At 37.3% G+C, this 21,876-nt stretch overlaps 1 protein-coding gene across 1 annotated transcript; it reads left to right on the top strand.

Annotated features, from left to right (window-relative positions):
* Window positions 1-374: 374 nt before the first annotated feature.
* LOC121428736 (major yolk protein-like) lies at window positions 375-19,911 on the top strand. Its single transcript, XM_041625550.1, has 22 exons — window positions 375-553; window positions 2,493-2,666; window positions 3,656-3,944; window positions 4,647-4,767; window positions 5,516-5,747; window positions 6,759-6,941; window positions 7,835-8,010; window positions 8,316-8,609; window positions 9,043-9,204; window positions 10,341-10,499; window positions 10,946-11,057; window positions 11,593-11,761; window positions 12,341-12,535; window positions 13,122-13,256; window positions 13,851-14,019; window positions 14,675-14,821; window positions 15,189-15,483; window positions 16,140-16,340; window positions 16,813-16,996; window positions 17,682-17,902; window positions 18,464-18,569; window positions 19,057-19,911. The coding sequence occupies exons 1-22, from the start codon at window positions 487-489 to the stop codon at window positions 19,310-19,312; spliced, it is 4,047 nt and encodes a 1,348-aa protein (XP_041481484.1). The 5' UTR covers window positions 375-486; the 3' UTR covers window positions 19,313-19,911.
* The last annotated feature ends 1,965 nt before the right edge of the window (window positions 19,912-21,876 follow it).

Here is a 21,876-nt window from a genome sequence, read left to right as displayed (position 1 = left end):
ATATTGTTAAAATTCAAGAGCTTATGGTTGACAATCTGTACCATGTAATTTTCTTTTCCAGAAGCAACCACAAAATAATGTTTAAAAAAATCAACAATGGAGGAAGAAACTAACCTTTGACAAAAATACATCACGCCACATGCCAGAAGTTCCAGGGCATCAAGGTTTGTAACCAGCACCCATTCTATGTACATCTCCTCTCCTGTGATTGGTCAATCGGTCCTTGCCCACGCCCCGCCTTTCAATAGCTGACCAATCGGAGCAGCGCAGGTGCCGAAGCCGTGATCACTTTGCACGAACTTTGAGCAAATCGCAGCTAGGATGGAGCTAGCGGTGAAGTCTCCTGCCCATGTCTATAAAAACAGGACAACCATCTTGCGATTCTTCATCTTGCTCGCTGACAGGCTTTGGCGGTGTCAGGTTCAAAACATATCACTCTCTGGGAGTTTGTTATCAACTCATTTTTAGTTCGGGGGATTTTGCACCATGAGGGCTGTTATTCTCTTCTGCCTGGTGGCTAGTTCGATGGCCCTGCCCGGTTTATGGCTGAGTGGTAAGTTGTGTTCCCTTTTCTACCGGCTTTTCCATTAATGTTAACATTTATACATCATTTATTTTCTTTAGATACTTTTGGCAAAATATCATGAGACGGCTGTTAAAATTTTGTCATGAAACTCCATGGCTCCCTTTTTATGTTTACAATATTATTTCAAAATGGTTTGCGGCTCTGAAATGTGTCTCAATATTATTTCGGTTTCTATTATATAATTTATTCATTTTTGGTTCATTATTTTTTTTTTCATAAAAAGGTCACAGGCAGATTAAAAAAAAAATATTTTAGTTGAAAAGTTGAGGAGTAATTTTTTTCCAAACGAACGAAATAGACAGGAAATTCGATATAAAATTATATACTGTCTCCCCATTATAATCAATTTTTTTTTAGTGGTTGCAAAAATGCATTGTCAATAATTATCAATTAATCGTAATCATAATGATAATGTTAACAATTGTTGTTTGGCATTTGAGGCGTTGATTCAAAAGGAATATTTACGTCAGAACGTATTTTAAGATACTTGTTCTTTATAAAAATATACTACTTCTCAGTAATCCACCGGACCAAGTCGCAAAACTGCGAACACCTTCATGCCATATCATATATTTTTTGTGGAGTGTAGGGCCTACAAATAAATGAACATATAAGCATATTCAGGCCCGTGAAAGGGGAGTGTTGAATAATAAGAATGCTCAATCATCTTCTTAAAAAAAAAATGTATGAGGGCAGCATAACTGATTGCGCGATGATGTCGGCTGCTGTGTTCTACATGCACGGCCAGGTCAGGATTTTAAAGAGTTTTTTGTATTTACGTCTTTACTGATCAGTGAATGATTTGATTTTGTAATATTTCTACAATGCTGCATAATTGCCTGTGGAAGTAAATGTATTATTTCCATTTCCCTGTTTCTGCCCTGGCCTTTCACCGGTTCTTTTTTTTATATCAAATTTTAAGCCCCACCTATTTAAGATAGTGTTAGTTTTTTTTTCTTAATTATTTAGGGGCCTATTATTAGGCCCTTCGCAATTATACGGTGCGTCCTACAGTTTTCAAAGAAATTTCACAATTAAATATGTTTTTATTATAAATTTGATACTTATGGCAAGAGTGGAATCTTCACTTTAATTTGAGACCAACTCTGCTTAACTACGTGAGCCTTAGCAAACTTCTCTGTTTTTACTTTTGATCCTCTGCTATATGCGCTAGTTCTTTGAGATTAGCGATAAGTCGCTGTCAATTTTTAGCATAGAGTCTGAGATTACCATGTACTGGGATGAAATCATTCATGCATCACACATGGCAGGTCCTATCGGAAATGATTTGCGCAAGAACTCACGTAAGAATCTGTATAGACTCTCATGTTCATTTTCAGTGACTGAGAGAAACTTTGATCATAAGAATACAAAAGAAATGCTAATGAGTCAATCGTCGAACAAGCACGGCCCGGTTGTTATATCACAAACTAATTTTGTCCAATGTTTTCTGCGCAACCTGATTTTGACATTAGAATTTAAGACACGTCCTGCTCATTGCTGCGTGATGTATCAAAATGTAGAGGAATAATTGAATTGTATGATGATATGAATGGAATATCTTGCCTTTGAAGAAAAAAAATGTGGGAATTTTGGTTTCCTTTTTTCTGGGATGCACTGTATTAATGTAGTAGCTACGAATTCCCCAAGTTTACTGTTTTAATATTGTTCAAAAATGTGGTTTTCAAACCACCCATGGAGTTGTGAAATGAGGAACAATCAATTGCAACTCTTTGTAAGATGAGCCCTGGATAATGGATATTCTTCTTCTTATTATTATTATCATTATCATTATAATTGTTATTATCATTATTATTAATTATTATCATTATTGTTATTAATATCATTATTATTATTATTATTATTGTTGTTGTTCAGTAAATGTTATATTTTTTTTTTCTTTTAGAGAGGGAAGGAAGATGCCCAACCCAACTTGATGAGCAGACCATTCGTGATGCAGACCGTTGCTCTTACATCAATGGAGTTGAACCCTGGGACTACAACTGTGACCGACCAGGACAAGAGACCTACAAGTGTTGTCAGTATGGCAGTAGGAAAGTCTGTGTGGCCCCTGTTCTTGGTGAGAATCTTTAAAAATTATAGGATATTGGTCATTAAAGGGAATAAAAGATCAGCCTGATTGTGCTTGTTTTTCATAGAAGCGGGAAAAAAATGTTTTTGTAATGTGGAACAGGAATTCTCGATGATTTATTTTTTATGATGCCGTCAGTCGATTACCACTGTAAATGGCATTTTTTTACTGTGTGTTTATACCTTATGAGCCCTGTTCCACTAGCTTGCTTTCTACATAGAATCTCATAACTTTAATTTTTTATATTGTAGATGATGAATATATGTTGACGTAGTTTTGGCGTAGAATACTGTAATTATGTTTTTATGCATTTGCTTTGTTATATCTGTATATTGTACTTCATGAATTTTTGTAAATTGACCCTTTCAGCTTGTGCTGCTGGTCAATTTATATGTGCATATATACCAATAAATAAATAATAATAATGAATAATAAATGATATTTTTTACAAGTATTGTTTAAGTGGTGATTACATTCAGGCCACATATGACTTATAAAGGACTACTGAAGTGCTCAAATGTGAAAAAAACCTTACTATTAAATGATTACATTTGGCAATGCTTATCACCTGAGTCAATTAGAGAGGGCAGTATACATTAGGAGTCACTAAATTGCCATTTTCTTAATCATCAAAACTTGCTGAGGTTTTGAATGAAATCTACAGTCTCTCACATAAAGGCTGCTTTTATAGATGGTAAGACTTGATTCTCTTTCAAACAATAGACAAACCTCTTTTTGAAACAGAAGTCAGACCTTAAGCAGGCTTATGAGTATGAGAATTTAAAGTTGCTTTAAAAAAAAAACAAATAAGTGTATGATACTCAACAAACTAAACTGATTTTTTTTTCTAAAATGCCCCACTCTGTTGAAATTTTAGAATGTTACATTGTGATTGCTGTAGTACCAATTTTTTGAAAAGTGAAACAAAATGCCTGATTTTTTAATTCGGTTATTTACGCTGACCGTTATTCCCACAGATAATGAACCAGTTGTGCAGGGACAAGTGCCAGTGAAGACCCAGGACGAGGTCAAGGAAGCTCTCAAGAAGACCAAGGACTTCATCCGCAAGGTTGACCTGTACTCCGCCCCAGAGCAACATCTCCGAACCACGATCAGCCCTGACACGATCAGATGGTGCGTCTCCAGCCGCTGCCAGAAGACCAAGTGCCAGAGGATGGTCAACGAGCTCACCTACAACCCCAACATGGTGCCCAGGAAGGAATGGAGGTGCATTGAGGCTACTTCTCAGGAGCAGTGTATGTTCTGGTGAGTTCTTGATGACCTAAGCCGGTCACAAATCCGTTGACTCCCGAGAATGACCGATCCCTGTACAAAGTCTATGGGGATTGGAATATCCTGCGTTCAAAGTGTTAAGAGATATCCTGTGTCTGAAAATGGGACAAGCCTGCAAAATGTTCCTGATAGAAGAGAAGTGAGCAAAGAATAAAGAGGAAAGAAGGGATAAAGAATAAGAGAGAGAGAGGATGGACAATGAAGAACAGATATATGATCATAAACATGGAGAGAAAGGAAACAATACTCTCCAGACAGTGGTTTCTGCATTCAATGAAAAGGCAAATTCAAATCACAGTATTAATCATAAAACAATAGATAATGAAACAATACAGTTCTTTGAATAATGTGACAAAGACAATGGAATGATAAAGACAACAGCATATCCACATAATTTGTACTACTATCAAAAATATGTTCTATAATTTTATTTTATAGTTCTGTTTAAATGGAACAAGTGAAAATTTATAGAATTAAACTATGATAACTTTGACATTATAGTATCTAGCATGAAATCCTTATATGTTGACTGCTGGGCCATGCTACTAAGGTATTTTCAAAGTTAAAATAGTTATGACTTGTTATAAAATGAGCCCTGGAACATTGTTGGATATCAAAGAAGCATATCTATACAATACAAACTCGTGAATGATTTTATAATTCTGATCTTTGTAGGATTGAACAAGGATGGGCCGATATCATGACCACACGTGAGGAGCAGGTCTACTCCGCTAATACGACTTTCAATCTGAAACCCATTGCTTATGAGACTACCATCAATGATCAGCAGCCCGAGGTAAGAAGTTGTATGTAAAAGTGAATAAATGTCAGAGTGTGAATTGCTGACAAGCTTCATGAATGGTTCCCTGGGTACTTACATAATCATGAGTTGATTTTGAACTTGAGCATTCACAATAACCATTGCAATGGATCATAGAGGTCAGCCCTATTGTCAGTCACTTACCTTTATATGTTACAGTACCATGGCTTCATTACTCAAAGGTTAGCGATTAATCGTTCCCTTGATTTTCATGATTGATTGTACATTGTAGTCAATGCAATCAGTCATAGAAAAATATTCTACGATCATTGCTAATCTTTGTGTTACGGGTCTCAGATATTGGTTTAATAAGTAGATGACACAACATTTGCTCCTGCGACAGTCGCTCCAGGCTTAATTTCATCTAAGGTGTAGGGTTAGAGTTGCAATAGGGTTTTATATTGGGTTTAGGGTAGGGTATAATGTTAAGGGATGAAGTTGGTCGTTCGATTAGTGTGAGGAATATACAGCAGAGCAAATGTCATGGAGCCAATAATTTTGTTGCTGTTTATTTATCGGTCAATTATCCAGGGGCTTGGGTTGATAGAGTTGAAGAAAATTTAGCACAGCATTCGTCATCTCATTGGAGATATGCATGTAAGGAAGCGCTATAAAAATATGTTTTAGATGAAATGATATTTTTTTCAATCTATGAAATTCAGACAGTTATCATATATTCCCTAGGTCTCATTTTTTCTTCTCTCACTATCTGTTACTGTAATAGAATGAAATGTTGAAGTATTACCAGAACGTGACCTTTGTCCTCAAGTCCTCCCGCCTTGTCAGCCCCAATACCTATTCCGAGCTCCGCGACAAGACAACTTGCCATGCTGGTATTGACATGCCAGCCAGTTTTGCCGACCCTGTCTGCAATCTCATCAAAGAGGGCGTCATTCCCGTCACCGGAAACTACATCGAGAGCTTTTCAGACTTTGTCCAGGAGAGCTGCCTTCCAGGTGAGTGTAAAGGTTGGGTCATTGGCAGAAATTAATTCTTTAAGCACTTAACAGCTGCTATCCAAAATTTATTCTATTGTAGAATGCCTGAAGACCTCTGATAGGGTAAGGGATAAGCACAACATCACCAAGTATTATTTTTATGGTTATTATTCTTAATATTTGCTGCAATTTAATCTAAATATAATTATCTTTTTGACTTACACTCATTTTCTTCTTATTTTTGCTCCCATTTATGCTCCCAAAGATACACAATCTTTTTAAACAGCCACACTTTTACCAAAATCTATTTCAGAAAAATTCTAATCAATGCTTGCTTCTTTCATTATCAAAATTAATAGGAAAAAAAAACGACAGAAGGTCTTTCAAAATAGATATCAATGTCTTTGCAAATTATGTGCTATTGGTTATTTTACAATGTGGAACCCAAAACCCAAATGTATTGGCAGCTCCGGAATGATGGTATCCGATATTGTACAACGCCTACTTAGCTTGTTGTACGCGATCAAATGGGAGGCTGAATGTCACACATTCGTACCATTGCACACAAAACGTACCATCCAAAATGTACCGTCCAAAATGTACCATTGCACGGCTTTAGGAGGTGACGTCACAATGCGATTTCATTGATTAAATAAAGCGCGTACAGCTCGCTGGCTAAATGCGCAATGCTGTCCAAGATCATGTGCGCTTGTGGGCCCGGCTTGTGGGATTTTGCTTTTCGCTTTCAATATTTTTGCTCCCTTTTCATTACTGCAGGGAAAAACTTTTTTTTTTTTTTTTTTTCATTTTTTCGCTAGATTCCGAGGCGTTGTACAACACAAATAGCGAATATTCTTATTCGTGCAATGGTGCGAGATTTCGCATTCGGTGAAAGAAAGAAACGCTCTATTCAACTCGGCTAACGCCTCGTTGAATAGAGCATCTTTCTTTCACCTCATGCGAAATCTCGCACCATCGCACTCATGCCTATTCGCTATTTATATACTGTTCTTTCAACACATCTTTCAGGTGTTCTGAACAAGACCTTCGACAAGAATGGCACTTACCCACACACCCTTGTGTCCCTGTGTGAGGATCAACAGAGAGAGTACTCCGGCATCGAGGGTGCCCTCAAGTGTCTCAATTCTGGCAAGGGACAGGTCACCTTCGTAGACCAGAAGGTTGTCAAGAGGATTATGGATGACCAAGATGGTAAGTGATGGTTTCTTGTAGTGATGTCTTTCATTTCATAGAAGATGGATCATATAGGTTGCAGGGAAACCATTCATTTGTGCATCCTTTCTTAGAAAGGCTCTCCCTGAACACATTCAAGGATCATATGTGTGCGTATGTTTGTGTGTTAAGTTTTACAGACATCAGATATGATTATTCACGTCTGGAGTCAACCTTTAATGTCACCATCCGGAAAACATGACCAGGGCTCAAACTTCTGCCTTTGTAACTTTTCAAATGTAGGTATAATTCCCAGTTTATCTTTCGAAAGGAGAGATTTGAGACTTGCTTTTTTTCACATTCTGCACGGGAACCATGACAATGGATATTTTCTCTTGTAGTTCCATATATTCTTTATTTGTTATGTATTTACATTCATTTGAGCAATTTGTATTAATGATATACTAGTAAATGTATTTTTATTGATATGCAGTATGTATTGATAATTCCAATGTAATAATTAATTTTTCATCTGTATAGTGCCTTTGAACTTGTAATCACTGTTGTCATTACCATTGTCATCATTTGATTTTCTTATTGCATTGCAAATCTTCAAACATTCGGCTATTAAAAGCAACATTGATATTTCGCTTGCAAGAATTATGCTCTGAATACAATTATTTTCTTTTATTATTTTATGTATATCATGGATACGTACATTGGAATGGAGTCTGCGTTGCAATCTAGTTGAACTGATTAAATGAAAGCTGAGAAAAATGAATCTCCAGAGCAAATGCTACCCCAGTATTACAAACAGTCACAATCACTTTCCCGAGATAACCCAGCTTAGTTGCTTCTTGGATGATTTTTAAAATCTTTTGAATTTAGCATTCAGCTTTTAACTTAATTAATTTCTATCTTTGGTTTTTCAGTGAGAGACAACTACATGGTTGTTTGCCGTGACGAGAGCAGGCCTCTCGATGAGGACATCTTTGATGACACTTCATGCCATGTTGGCCACACTGCTCGCCCTGCCCTCGTCATCAGCAAGAATAACACCCAACAGAAGGAGACAGATATCAAGACCCTTGTCAGGAAATTGATGGAGGTAATTGAATGATCAAAAATTACTTTCAAAATTTGCATTGGGGGATCAGAGAGGGGGTTACAACTAAATGATTATGTCAAAATGGCCAAATGGATACTAAAACAAGTCTTTCTGTCTATTTCTAGCTCCGTCTCTTTTCCATGCGTTCTCTCTATATCATAAAAGTTATATTCTTCCAATGTAGTCTTAGCAGATTGTGTTGGGAAAGGAAAGAATTAACATATAGAAAATATATTGAGCATAAGTGTGTTGAGGATGAAACATTAGCATTCCATTTATTATGATATTTCAATTTCCATTTCCAGATTTATGGCAACACTGACCGATCTGTCAAGTTCAACATCTTTGACTCATCTGTCTACGACTGCGGCAGGTGCCAGAGGTCCGGAAAGCCACTCAACAAGAACCTCATCTTCCTTGAAGAGTCCAACAGAATTGAAATCCTTGATGATGAAAAGGTATTCGCTGGCGAGGTGTTTGCTGCCTACAACACCTGCTCCAGCCTGGTGCCCAAGCCCCGTGCCAAGATCTGTGTCACCAACGAGACCGAGTACGAAGCTTGCCGTCGCTTCAAGGGCATTGCCGAGAACGTCCCACAGGTAAAACTTGATCCTGGTAGAGATAAATTAGAAACTATCTATACCATAGTAATCAGTATAGATAGTTTTAACTTCGAAGGTTGAAGTGAAGAGGTTACCATAGTACATTGTAAACTTGGAAAACACTGTCTAGAAGGTACCAAAGTAACTTGATGGACACCAGGTTTCTTAAGAGAAGCAGTCTCAGAATAGAAGAGGCCCTTATTGCAAATACCGTTAGATAGTGCTTACCTTGAAGTGGGCAGGACACCATAATGAAGGTTGTGTAATCACTTAATATATACTGAAGAGTTGATTCCTTGAGTCTAGGTACATTTCAAGTGACAAAAATAGTAACCATCTCAACATTTACTTTTGTCTTCAGAGAGAGCAAAGATGGATATTTTGTTTTATGGAGATAAATTACATGTTTTTTTCATGCATACACTTCCAGGTTAAGGATATCGCCTGGGGCTGTGTCTTGGCCAATTCTAACATGGAATGTATGAAGGCCGTCCACAACAACTCTGCTGACCTCTTCAAGGCTGACCCCCAGGAAACCTTCATCGCTGGCAAAGAGTTTCTCCTTGACCCTCTTATGTCGGTCCACCGCAATGTAAGTTCTCAATGATGCTTCACTCAGCCTTGGTTTGTAATTTCCAGGAACTTGGCTTTGATTCTTGAGAACATTATTAAGACCTTGGACTCCATGCTGCTATATTATCCTTGTTTTGTTTTATGGGTATTAAATCGGACACTCTAATGATGAATCATTCTTATCATACGCCACAAAGTCAAATGTATTTCTTTTCATATTTTGGGGGATGTTAAGGACAATGTAACAAAGAAAAAACCTAGTATACTATCAAGACTTCAAATTTACCGTTGGTTTTTATTTCATATTTAGGTGTTTCCTGGTGAATGTGACAATGAACCATGCCTGTATCAGGTCACACACTTATTGTTTTCAAACAATTACCATTTGTATTTGTGTTCTTGATTCTAAGATTATCTCAGCATTGAATCATGTTTTCAAACTCAAATTCTGTTTCATTTTCCTTACATACTTTGGTATATATGAGGAATCATATTACCATTGCCATAATATTACTACAAGACCTCAAAATTGATACTAGGATAATTCTTCCTTTCATTCCTACTTTTAAGGAACCAAGCTTAGGTCAGGACCATTTTCATTTAGTTTCGTTGTATGCTAAAGACAATATTGCCTTGGCAATACCATCAAGATCAAGATCTCAAAGTCATTATTATAAGTAAATCATGTTCCCTTGGTATACTCAAGGAACCACATCAAAAAGAGGACCATTTTCATTTGTTTCTTTGTATTCTGAAGATTGTATCACCTTGCCCATCCCTACAAGACCTCCAGATACTAGCTTATATATTAGCAAATCAAGATTTCATATCATTTCTTGGTGGTATGCTTTCCTCTCTTACTGCCAAGACAGTATTACCCACTCAATATAACCAACCAAATTCTTAATGGCATTTAATTTTCCTTTCACTTCTTGATATACTCAAGGAAGTTGAAGTAACTTCCTGCACAATTTTAGCCATAATACCTACAAGACCAAGACTTCTCAATAATTAATAGCATATCATGATTCCTTTAATTTCTTTGTATATTTTCCTATCTTGTACTTCCAAGAGAATATTAACTTGGCCATACAATCAAGACCTAACACTCCTCACTAGCATATAATTGTTTTCCTTTATATCTTGGTAAACCAGGACAGCGTGACAAGGAACCATACCTTCACCAGGACTCTTGCTGTCATCAAGAGTTCATCCCTCAGCAAATTCCCTGATCTCCTCTCCGTGCCAGAAGGAAAACCCAAATACATCAAAGACCTCTTCAAGCTCAAGATCTGCTCTGCAGGATTGAAGAATGTAAGCCAGTACTGTTATTAGATTCTATCAATAAATCATAATGTAGAGATCTTTCCTTTTTTGTGTGTATATTAAGGATGGATGATCCTTTGTTGCTGTGTATTTCTCCACTGATGCATGTGTTATCTTGTTCATGAAAATCAGCTCTCTATAAAGAAATTTCAAGGATGCCTTTATTCTGCTCTGTATAGACTTACAGGTTAAACAGGTCGGTGTTTCATGAAAGTTGTCAGCACTGACTAAATTGTCAAAGCTGACAATTTCAGTGAAATCCTTGGTTTTGATTGGCTGAAAGGCACTAGCCTCTGACTGTTACTATGGTAACTGTCAGAGAAAGAAAACTTGTCAGTGCTGACAACTGTCATGAAACGGTCCCCTGATCTACCTTTTTAATGTCATTTTTTTCTATTTGTATGAACGTGTATGTGATTCCTTTCACTTTGCAGTTCTCAGCCTTCAGCAACCCCATTGGATATCTCCTTGCTAATGGCACCATCCCTCGCATTGGATCTGTCTTTGAATCTGTCAACAGATACTTCCAGTCTTCTTGTATCCCAGGTAAACAACCATCTTCCTTGCAAACATTTTTTGACAAGCAGAAATTGTTGCTTTAAAGGGCTCCAAGGTCACCACCTCTTCTGAAAACACTCTTCCGTCGACAATTTTCTGACAAGCAAAAAAAAAAAAAAGTATAAGAGTCCTGAAATAAGGGGATGGGGCACTTGTCCCATTTGCCCCCAGTAGATCCTCGTCTGTCACTGCCAGTCTTGTTTATTTTGTTCATAGTTTTTCTTACCCACGCAGCATTGATAAATAGTATTCCAGTATCATAATTGCTATCTGCGTGATGGCTGCAAAGCCCTTTTAAGATTATTGAAGAACAAGAATGAAAAGACAGTGCTGGACAAGTCTTTAGATTTTTATTTCATTCTAACCACAATTTCTCACGTGTGGCCTGTTGTATAGATAATCTACCATTTTGACAAGTTCTTTACTCTATTCTGTTGATAAATGTCTACTTATCATATGCTTTCAGGAAAATGTTGGGAATCATGTATTAAAGCATGAAAAAATAAATCATTCTCATTGGCAGATATTGAACCTGAGAGGTTCCGCTTGGATTCGGACCTCCTCATTGGCCACGAGCTGAACTGGGGATTCTCCACCCTCAACATGTACAACTTCACTGGACAGGAATGGCTCCTATGGAATACACCTGCTACCTGGAACTTCCTCACCTACAACAGGAAGGTCTCTACTGGGTGAGTTGGGCTTGGGGGTAGAGAGAGGGATAGACAGGACAGAGGGCACGAGAGAAAGAAAGAGATCAAGAAAGAAGGAAAGATATAGTGGGGAGGGAGAGAGCAAGCAGTAAGAAATGGAAAGAATTTATCCTTTCCTCTCCTCTGTAACAAACCAGCTACTTGAAAGTTGATCACCTGTAAAAGGAAGATCTCTACTGGGTAAATTAGGCTTGGATATGTAGAGAGAGAGAGAAATAGAGGGGAAAGGAGAGAGAGAGGTATATAATAATTATAATAATAATGATACATGTGGCCTATAAAGCACCAAATCCAATCTGTAGAATGCTCAATGTGCATAAAGAAATTTAGAAGTAAAAAGAAAGGTTTTAAGAACATTATTGAAGTAACCAACAGATATACAATTTTTGATGTCTTCAGGAAGGAAAAGAGAGAGCAAGAAGAACCTGTCCTTGGCCATAAGCTTTTTAACTATGGCAAGTTACTGTTAGTACAAGCCACTAGTATAAGCATCGGATACAGTACAAAATCTGAACCTGATATTAACTTTTGTTTCTCTTTGATCCTCCCTGTTACCAGCTTGGATATCAAGAAGCTCCTTGAGCTTAAGAGACAGAACCTCACATCTCATATCCTCAAACAAAACCTTACCTCATCCAAGGTTGAGCTTCTTGATGACCTCATTGGTGTTGAAGGACTTTCTGACCTCGTCAAGGGACTCCAGGACGACATCAGACCAGAAGGCAAGGAGAGGCTTAGTGTGATCCGTGAACGGTGAGATTTTATTACTTTGTCAGAATGAAATGATGAAAAAGGTTAAGTGTATGAAATGGATACCAAAGAATTCTTTGGTACTTTACTGTTGTCTGAACACTCTGAAGATAACTCAAGCATTCTCTAAAAGTGTGGGATTTGAACTGTACGAGTATCGACTTGAACTGGATGGGTGTTTCTTAAAGCTGTTCTAAAGTTATGAGTGACTTTATGAGCGACAGGTGACACTAGCTTTCCTGGGAGTTAAACCAACACAAATAATAATTTTAGGGATATCATTTACCACTAGAAAGGATGACCAGTCAGGCATAAAGTAATTCCTAACTTACAAACACCTATAAGAAACACCTACCTGGGCTTACATTCTTTTGAAGTTTTATTGCAGCTTGGATCTATTCATTGGTATAGATATACAGCTAGTTTCACATTTCTTGCGATATGCAAACATGAGTGAGACATGCAAATGTTATGTAGTATTTTTATTAGCTCTTTATAGTTAATCATTAATCATTTCTGTTTGCTAAGTAATAACTGAATAAGTTTTTCCTCACTGAATAAACCCTTTTATTGATTTTGTTTTGACCAGTCTGAGCAATTCCTTCCCCAACTTTGAGGGAGTCCGTACCTTGTCCGATAAGGTTGATATGATGAACAAGATGCAGGAGAATCGTCAGAACAGGATCAAAAACAGAGATACACCATTTGCAGACTTCATCCAAGGGTATATATCTTCTTCTCATACCCTTTTATAGAATAGGGTCCACATTCTATTGTTAAGTTTGATGCTGAAGAATTGAATGAACAATCACAAAAACGTATCGATTATTTAAATGAATTATACGTGTAGATGCACAATAATGATTCAGTTGAGCAATATTTAATAGCATAAGCATAATTAAGTTGAACAATCATACACACACACGCACAAATATATATATACATCCTACGTAAGGGCAAAGTCAATGAATGGATTTATTCCGTCATAATACATATAGACGTAAAAACAAAGTTAGAGGGCATAAAGGCGCATTACGAACATTTAATATATATATATAGATATATATTATCATTCATTAGTATCATTCATTTAATGTTGATTTATTTCAAAGGATGGCAAGCACCACATTCTTAGAATTGGCATTGTGATGGACTCGTGACAATGACAATTTTTACATTATTTTATTTCACTTACAATGATATTATCAAGTAAAAAAAAATTGAATGTATAAGAGGTAGGTTGGTCCAATGTCATATGTTTAGCCATAATCATATACAACACCCAAACCAACAAATCCATTTTGGTGTAATTCTGTAGAAAGTTCCGAGGTGAGCTGATGGTGGATGTCTTCAGCAAGCTTCTTGAGCTCCGCAGTGACAAGATTGCTACCCTTGAGGAGATCATCTCTCACGTAAAGACCATCCCATACCTGACTGACTTCAAAGACAAAGAGATCACCTCTGTTATCAAGCATCCTGCCATCATGGTAAGATCATAATGATGATGATGGTGATGTTGATGATGATGATGATATATCAATACCAATATAACAGTTTTCAGAACTGAAGCGGCTTCCCTGGGTAAATATACCTATAGTATTATTATTAAAAGATGCTGTTTGGTGTTCAGGAATACCATATGGCAACCACAAGACTGAACTTGAAATAAACTGATGTTGGCTGTATGGCCCATATTCTGAAGTTGGGATTAAAGTTGTGGTTTAAGTATGGATAGCCAATTGTTACATAAATCACTAACAGTAAAGATGTCATATTTCAGCTCATTTGGCTCTCAAATCATTCATAATTGTCTAGGAAGTATAATTAGATGATTGTATTCACCATCGATGAATCAGGAAAGAGCACAGTGAACATAAGAAACATACAACTTAATAAGAATTTGACACTTTTGGCTTCCCATAATTTTATCACAGAGTTAGACCATGGTCTAAGTTAAACCTGACTTCAGAATACGGGCCTATGTGATTAAGATGTGGAATTTTTCTTATCATTCATGGTTATAGAAAAAAAAAAAAATGAAACAGCATTTATCTCCTCCCCTTGTTTTTCTCTTTCCCTCTCCTCATTATACCCAACTCTAATATCCTGCGATTGTTCTCTATATTTTATGCAAACTTACAGAGCTATGTCGAAGTCTACTTCCCCCGCCTGGCCCAGACCTTCGTTGAGCCCTTCGACAACGTTGAACTCCGTCAGCGTGAATTCAACCGCTACACTAACCCACTCTGGCTCTCTCCCATGATTGACACCTACCTTGAAATCGTCAGGGTTAGTTGAAACGATCATTTCAGTCATTAACATTTTTATTGAAATTTGGAAGTGATATAACTTGAATTAATTTTAAGATCTTGATAAGTGCTTGACAAGATCTAGATTATACTGTGTAAGGATCGTGATATTGAAATAATTAAATAACCATAGCATGTTCAATACATGAGTTAACATTAACAATCTGTTGCTGGAAAAATAAATTTCACATGTCCACACGAGTAAACTATGAAGAATGTCCCAAATTATCTGCCTGTCTTAAATCACCCACAAATTTCTAATCCTTACTTTCATTACATTACACTTTGAAAAAATATTAAAATTCATTCAAATATTCACCGTTTATTCTGTTTTCTGAAATCAACAGAAGCACATGACCGAGATCACCCAAACTTGCAACTCCAACCTCCCACTCAAATTCAACGGCTACGAGGGCAGTCTCCGATGCCTCAAGAGCGGTGTTGCCGACTTGGCATTCTTTGATGAGCAGACCCTCCGTAATCAGGACCTCCTCTCAAGGGTTGGTTTCACCTACAATGACCTCCGTCTTCTCTGCCCCAACGGCCAGGTGGTTGAGATTGATGCCAACCTCGATGTCGCCAAGGTCTGCAACTTTGGTGAGGTGCAGAACCCTGTCCTGGTGACTGCCTACAATACCTCAGGTAGGTCCAGGATACAGCAGTTCTTTCTGGGATTAGCGTAGAGGTCAGTCTTGCAGTCTTGGAATGAAATGGGTGTTTTCTTTACCACAAAGTCCTTTCGAAAAATGAGTAAGTGGCATTTTATGGAAAGAAAATATGATGTCGTCAGTTCTTTGATAAGTACAGATTTGCCAAACTGTTCTGCTGCTTCCTGTTATGTGTAGCTCCTGTATAAAATCCATAGTGATTTTATAGAGAAACTAGTATTAAAGAAAACTCAACAAGACTTCTGTCTATTTCTTGTGGGAGACACCAAACATGGCCACTATTGAAAACCTTCCTTTTAGACCGATGGTCTATTAATAGGACATTGTTGTCACTAAGATGATCGCCTCTGGTCAGGACTTAATTCCCACCACTTTAAACTTCTGTCCAGCAGTCAATCCAATAACACACCTTCCTGCCCTGCACTAAATTTCCAATTGCAAAAAGAAAATGATAAATTTGTATTACCTATGCTTAGGTCTTGAAATGACAGGTTGTTATCTCCCTGAAACCCCATGGCAATAAATATCCACCATTTACAGGTCTCTGGTGTAACCCTGCTCAAGGGTTTAACTGTTTTATCAATACTCCTTTGTATTTTTGATTGCTTTCTTGATTGTTCTTGTTAATAGGAAGCTGGCGATGGAGGATCACCAAGGCTTTGATGAATGCTCACCACTCTGTTGCCCTCCCAGCCCTCTTTGGAGAAGGTACCCTCATGGGCAAGGACTACGACATGCTCCTCCCTATCGCTCCTCTCAACCAATCCTACCAGCCCTACCTTGGACCCAAGCCACTCCGCTCCATGGAGGCCATGATCAAGCCTTCATCATGTAAGTACAGTACTTGGTACTAGTTTGGGTCGAAGAATGTCTCTCAACAATAAATAATTTGTGGCTCAAGGTAAATAGGTAAATGAAGTGATCATCATCTGCACTTAAGTTGTATAACATTGAATAATTGCCCATCTTCACAGTAGGACCCTTTCCAATCCTTTTTAAAAGTGAAATCAATCAAGACCCTCTTTGGTAACCTGGTCCTGCTTTTTGTTTGATTGTAAACCCGAGTATAGTCATTTATATTCATCTGATACTTTTAGTTTTTATACAAAGACCTAGCACTGTAATTCCATTTCATACCGAATATATTAAAAACAATGAAACTTATCTTAGGAGCAGTTCTTATAGTCTAATGTAAACAATCTTAAAATAAATCAGCTTGGAAATAGACTTGCAGTGATATTTCAAAACTGAAGTTGATGAAAAGCATTCTAACCTTGGATAATTTCTATCAATTTGCATTCAGATGACTGGTTCAAGGATCAGCCAGGCATCTGCTATGGCGAAACCTACACCAACATCGTCAAGCAGCGCAATGGAACCTGCCAGGCTATCGTGAAGGACGTGACCTGCGTCGGCACACCAAGGATGAAGAAGATCAGTGTTGGTCGCTTCGGAGCCAAGCAGTACAAGCTGATCAAGATGTGCAGGTAGGTGTAGGAACAGAATGAGTAGAGATTATGAGGGGGAACTTCACCAATATTTTTCATTATTTTTTCTCTGCTTTTTTTACAATAAACTTTTTGTCAGGGTGAACTTCCCCTTTTATAAGAAGGCATGATAAAGTGTAAAATTGTGTTTAAGCTATGGTTGTCAGATACGGGTAAGCATCTATTTACAACAGTTTCAAGTCCTTTATGAAGCAGGTCCCAAATGACTAATAGATTTACCACCTGATACAGATATATGAAAGAAGAATTATGATGAATCCCACCGCGACCGCCGGATTAGATCACTGAGGATGTTACTGTAGTTGATATTAGAAAAGTTTACCCATTATTTGAATCCTCAGTTTTCCTTAGTACATATTGTCTTACGTTACAATGCTTGAATGATCAATGAAAAATATTTTACTTGTCATTCCCGGAGATTGTTTCTTTTTACAGTAAGCTAGGGTTAGCTTACCATAAAGACCAATTGAAAATCAATTGTTAATAAGATTTGTGTCTTATGGCCAATAGTGTTTAGCCCATGGAGGGCCATTAGTCCTTTTGACTGCAAACTATATGTGTCACAATTATAGTATGCAGCAATAACATTGTATTTATTCTTGTATCAGCATTTGTATCTTTTCAGTTCAGATAATCATACAGATACCTCTTTGTTCTTTTGTAGCCGCCCGAGCAAGTTTGTTCGCAAGATGGCCGACTTCCAGTGCGACAATGGATATGGCTACCTCAAACCAGTCGTGACTGCCATTGCCTGTGAGTGCATGCCATGTGAGGAGGTGGTGGAATACAACGCATCCTTCACCCAAGATAAGATCTGGAAGCAGGAATCTAACAAATACCAGTTGAAGGGAGACCAAGACATCTACAGACAGGTTCCAATCTGGGGTAGGTTTATAGCTTTAATAATTCCTAATTGGTTTCCTAATCCACATGTTCAGAGTTGAATTAAGTATTGCTTTAAAGACCAAGTGGTAATTTGACCGCTTTGGGTTTTTGTAAACAGATTGGCAATCAACCTAAGTGAATTACAGACAAAGTGACTTTTGTACCATCAGATCCTACGGTGGGGTAGGTTGTAGCTCAAATAATTCCCAATTGATTTTTTAAATCTTGTTTTTTGTCTGACACAGCTATGATTCATCAAAGCTCTTACTGTTAAATTTGTAATAGTCCAAATGCTAGAGATGAATTGGGGAAAACTGGAAGACTGAAGTGTCATTTTGACCACTTGGTTTTGAGACAAAAATGGTAGGTAACATAAGTGAATAAAAGTTGTAAGAATCAAAGCCCAATTCAACCAAATTGATCGTAATTTTCCTCTATTCTTGAATTGCCAAGGATAAACTTTCATTGTCAAATTTTTAGTCATCTCATCCTTCACATCAAATGGATTTTCTTCCTCTTCAAACTTATTCCAACTTTGTTCTTGCAATATTTTTTCCTCAGGAAACTATTCTTACTTCTATAACCACTCCCTCAACAAGAACTTTGAGCTTGGAAACCGCTCCATCGTCGTTGAGCATGTCCGCGAGGTCATTGTGGAGAACCCAATGTAAGTATCATCTATTTCTAGACTTGGACAATTCTTTGAAATAATCAACTTTATTGTATATCCGAACCCCATTTCTACTTCACTTAAATGAACCACTGAAGCTATAATTTACACATTTTTGTACCTGAAGCACAAAGCGGAGATGAATCATTTCAGGAATGTTTAGCATAATACTAGCAAGGTGTCGAATGTACATATTAATATGGAATCACCTATCTATCATATGTCTAAGGATGTGTCTCCATAAGGTCTGTAGAACAATTACAGTTACTTTCTCACAATGGTAACTACCAACAGGGCTCTTTTTTATATTGCTCAATTTGAATATGGAAATAAATGAAATGAATGAATGAAAAGAAAAAAGGATTTCCTAGTTACTAGTTACCATAATTGTATGTCTTTGTGTGACATCGGCTCTTGGGGTGTTATATGGAGGGTAAAATTCTCATTCTTTGTTTTTTTTTTCGAAATGGTCTTTTTTCTGCAGCCCTGGAGTTATGTCACAGATCAACACAGAGGTAGATCCGCAGATCCGAGTACAAATGGACCTCAATAATATCACCAAGACCTGTGAGTCCATCTGGACCGGCCAGAGCTGGCTCCCTGAGAGGTTTGCTAACTCCAAGACCACCGGTTCCTGCGTCGTACCCGAGCACGGCCGCACCCTTCGATCTCGTGTGGACCGATTCCGTGAGATCATGCAACGCCAGCGTGAGCGAGAAATGTATGATCAATGGAATTAAATGTAAACCTCAGTGTAATGCTAAACATGACTTTGATTTATAAATCTGAGGGCTCGTTATTTTTCCCCATGTGAACATTTATCAGATTGGTAGGCTGACTAAATTCTACCTTTTGTTACTTTCATATTAATACTTTGATAGCAGTGTAATTTGCAGAACTTATTTGACCTCTTTAGCTTCTATATTTTTATATGATTACATAAATTTTCATGTATTTTTTCTTACGGCAAACAATTATGAATTCTTTCATGTCTTTGACATTATAATGAAGAAAATATGATATTTTCCAATCTAATTGGATAACATTATCAGTGTACGTGAAATTTTACTCTTTTCACTTTTCTCTGAAATATGGAATAAAATATATGTCTCAATACATTTAGTCTCCAATTTAAAGAGAATTTCTAATTTTCATTAGGGAATTTAGATTTTTCTTTATGTCGTAGAAAAGAATACAAGCAATCCCTCAGTATTAGAGAACCATGCAATAGAATTTATCATAGAAGTTAAAAAGAACTTTTTGGTTTATATGTGTAATTGAAGTGTACTACATTTTGGTGTAATTTGAATAAAAATTATTTGCTATATTGATATAAAAACTATACTCTGGTACTCTTTTCCTTGCTTTCTGTGTTACAAAAGGTATCAATAATAAGAATCATACATGTATTGAATAATGAATAGGATTTTATTATAAGTCATGAATATCAGCTTTCATAAGTGGATAGTCATTTGCTGATCCCAGAATTTGTGAAAAGCATCGGAAATACCTGTAATGGACGCATGTTTGGGGAAAGCCAATTTAGTGTACCAGCGAAAAATCCTTCTTCGGCCAAGACTGCTTAGCCTTGGTAAAACTGGGCAAGGTAAAGTTAGGTAATGACTTTACCATATTCGCAAATGGATGGAATTTCCGGTGGCATTACATGTCTGCTGCTGTCATGAACCTCACGACCCCTTGGAAGATTGATATTCAATGTACAGATTAACCTTCCGAATGGTGTTGTATTTTCCACAGAAACTGATATATGCCTTTAAACTTTTTTAATGTCCACTCACTTGTATTTTTGTAAGACTGAATGAAGAAAATTTATATCATTTTCATCATTTTTAGCTGTTGAATTTATCATAAAGGATAACGATTGTAAAACTTACATTGATGGTAGAGATTCCTGTGATGACAGGAGATAGAGCTAATAATGATCACATAGAAAAGCTATTTTGTAACACCTCCCCCCCATAAAAAAAGAAATGGGGTCAAGCCTATGGTCTCACCCAGGCCAGTGAATACAGGCTCTTCCTCAAAAGAGAGATTGAGAGAATCACACAGAGAAGCTACTTTGTAACACCTCCCTCCCCTTCCCCCCCAAAAAAAAGAAATGGGGTTAAGCCTATGGTCTAACCCAGGCCTGCAATTATAGGCTCTTCCTCAAGAGAGAGATTGAAAGTCAAGAGGGTTGTAAGAGGAAAAAAGGGGGCGGAAGAGTGAGAGAGAGAGAGAAGGGGGATGGAGAAATGGAAGGGTAGAGTCGGGATGAGAGTTGGGGGGATGAGATCATTACAAAGACAAGGGGTCCTAAATCATGATTTTGTATAAGTTATTAATTAAGTGGTTGATTCACAATAGAGAGTTTTCAATTTTTACTACTATGTGGAAACTCCCTACAACGCATCAAATCCTTTGAAAATGCAATTAATATCACAATGGAGAGCTGAGAGGCTTTTGTCGAAAGTTGGTGGACTGGGACAGCAGATCATCTGCAGATCTGCCGCAGAACAATCAGATTTATTGTTGTCCAGAGATTCCGATGCTGTCCCGGTCCATCAACTTTCGACGAAAGCCTCTCGGCTCTCCATTGTGATTTCACTTGCATTTTCAGTGCGTTGCAGAGAGCTTCCTTTCAGGAAATGCGAAAAGTCAGGAATGATAGTGCATATCCTCAGTTGCATGAAAAAATTTCATATGAGCCTCAGTTGACCAAAATCCTAGCGACACAACAGTCTTCCATTAAGTAGTGAAATACTTTTCTTTAAAAAAAAAACGTGTCCTTGATGTCCATCATCTTAATGACAAGCGTGTGACTCAGTCGTCTCCTGCCCCCCATCCCTCTCTTCCTGTCGCTATTTCTCCCATCCCCCCCCCCCTCTCTGTCTTCATTGGCCATCTCTACTGATACATCAATCAATCCAATGACCAGAATAACATATTTAATGTATATCAATGAAAATGCAAATAGTTTTCTTTAATACAACACATACATGAGTTCTAGTTGACATGTGATTTTGTTACATAACATTGATACAGATAGAAGTGAAGACATGAATTCATGATGAGAAAATCAGATTAAAATACAGACAACTTTAATAAATTAATTGATAATTAACATGGAGATTACTGGTATTCACACGACCCTGTGTTCCCATTCATTGAAAGTAGATTTTAAAAAAAATAAGGAATTAAATGTCATTTTTTTAAATAATCCTAATTTTGTTCATTCAAAAAAAAAAAAATCTACATTTTTCAATACTGGAGAATGGGTGACTGGTGAATACAATCAAATAAA

The sequence above is a fragment of the Lytechinus variegatus genome, chromosome 15 (assembly GCF_018143015.1).
Source record: "Lytechinus variegatus isolate NC3 chromosome 15, Lvar_3.0, whole genome shotgun sequence".
Lineage (NCBI taxonomy): Eukaryota > Metazoa > Echinodermata > Echinoidea > Temnopleuroida > Toxopneustidae > Lytechinus > Lytechinus variegatus.
This window is presented reverse-complemented; position numbering and strand designations above follow the sequence as displayed.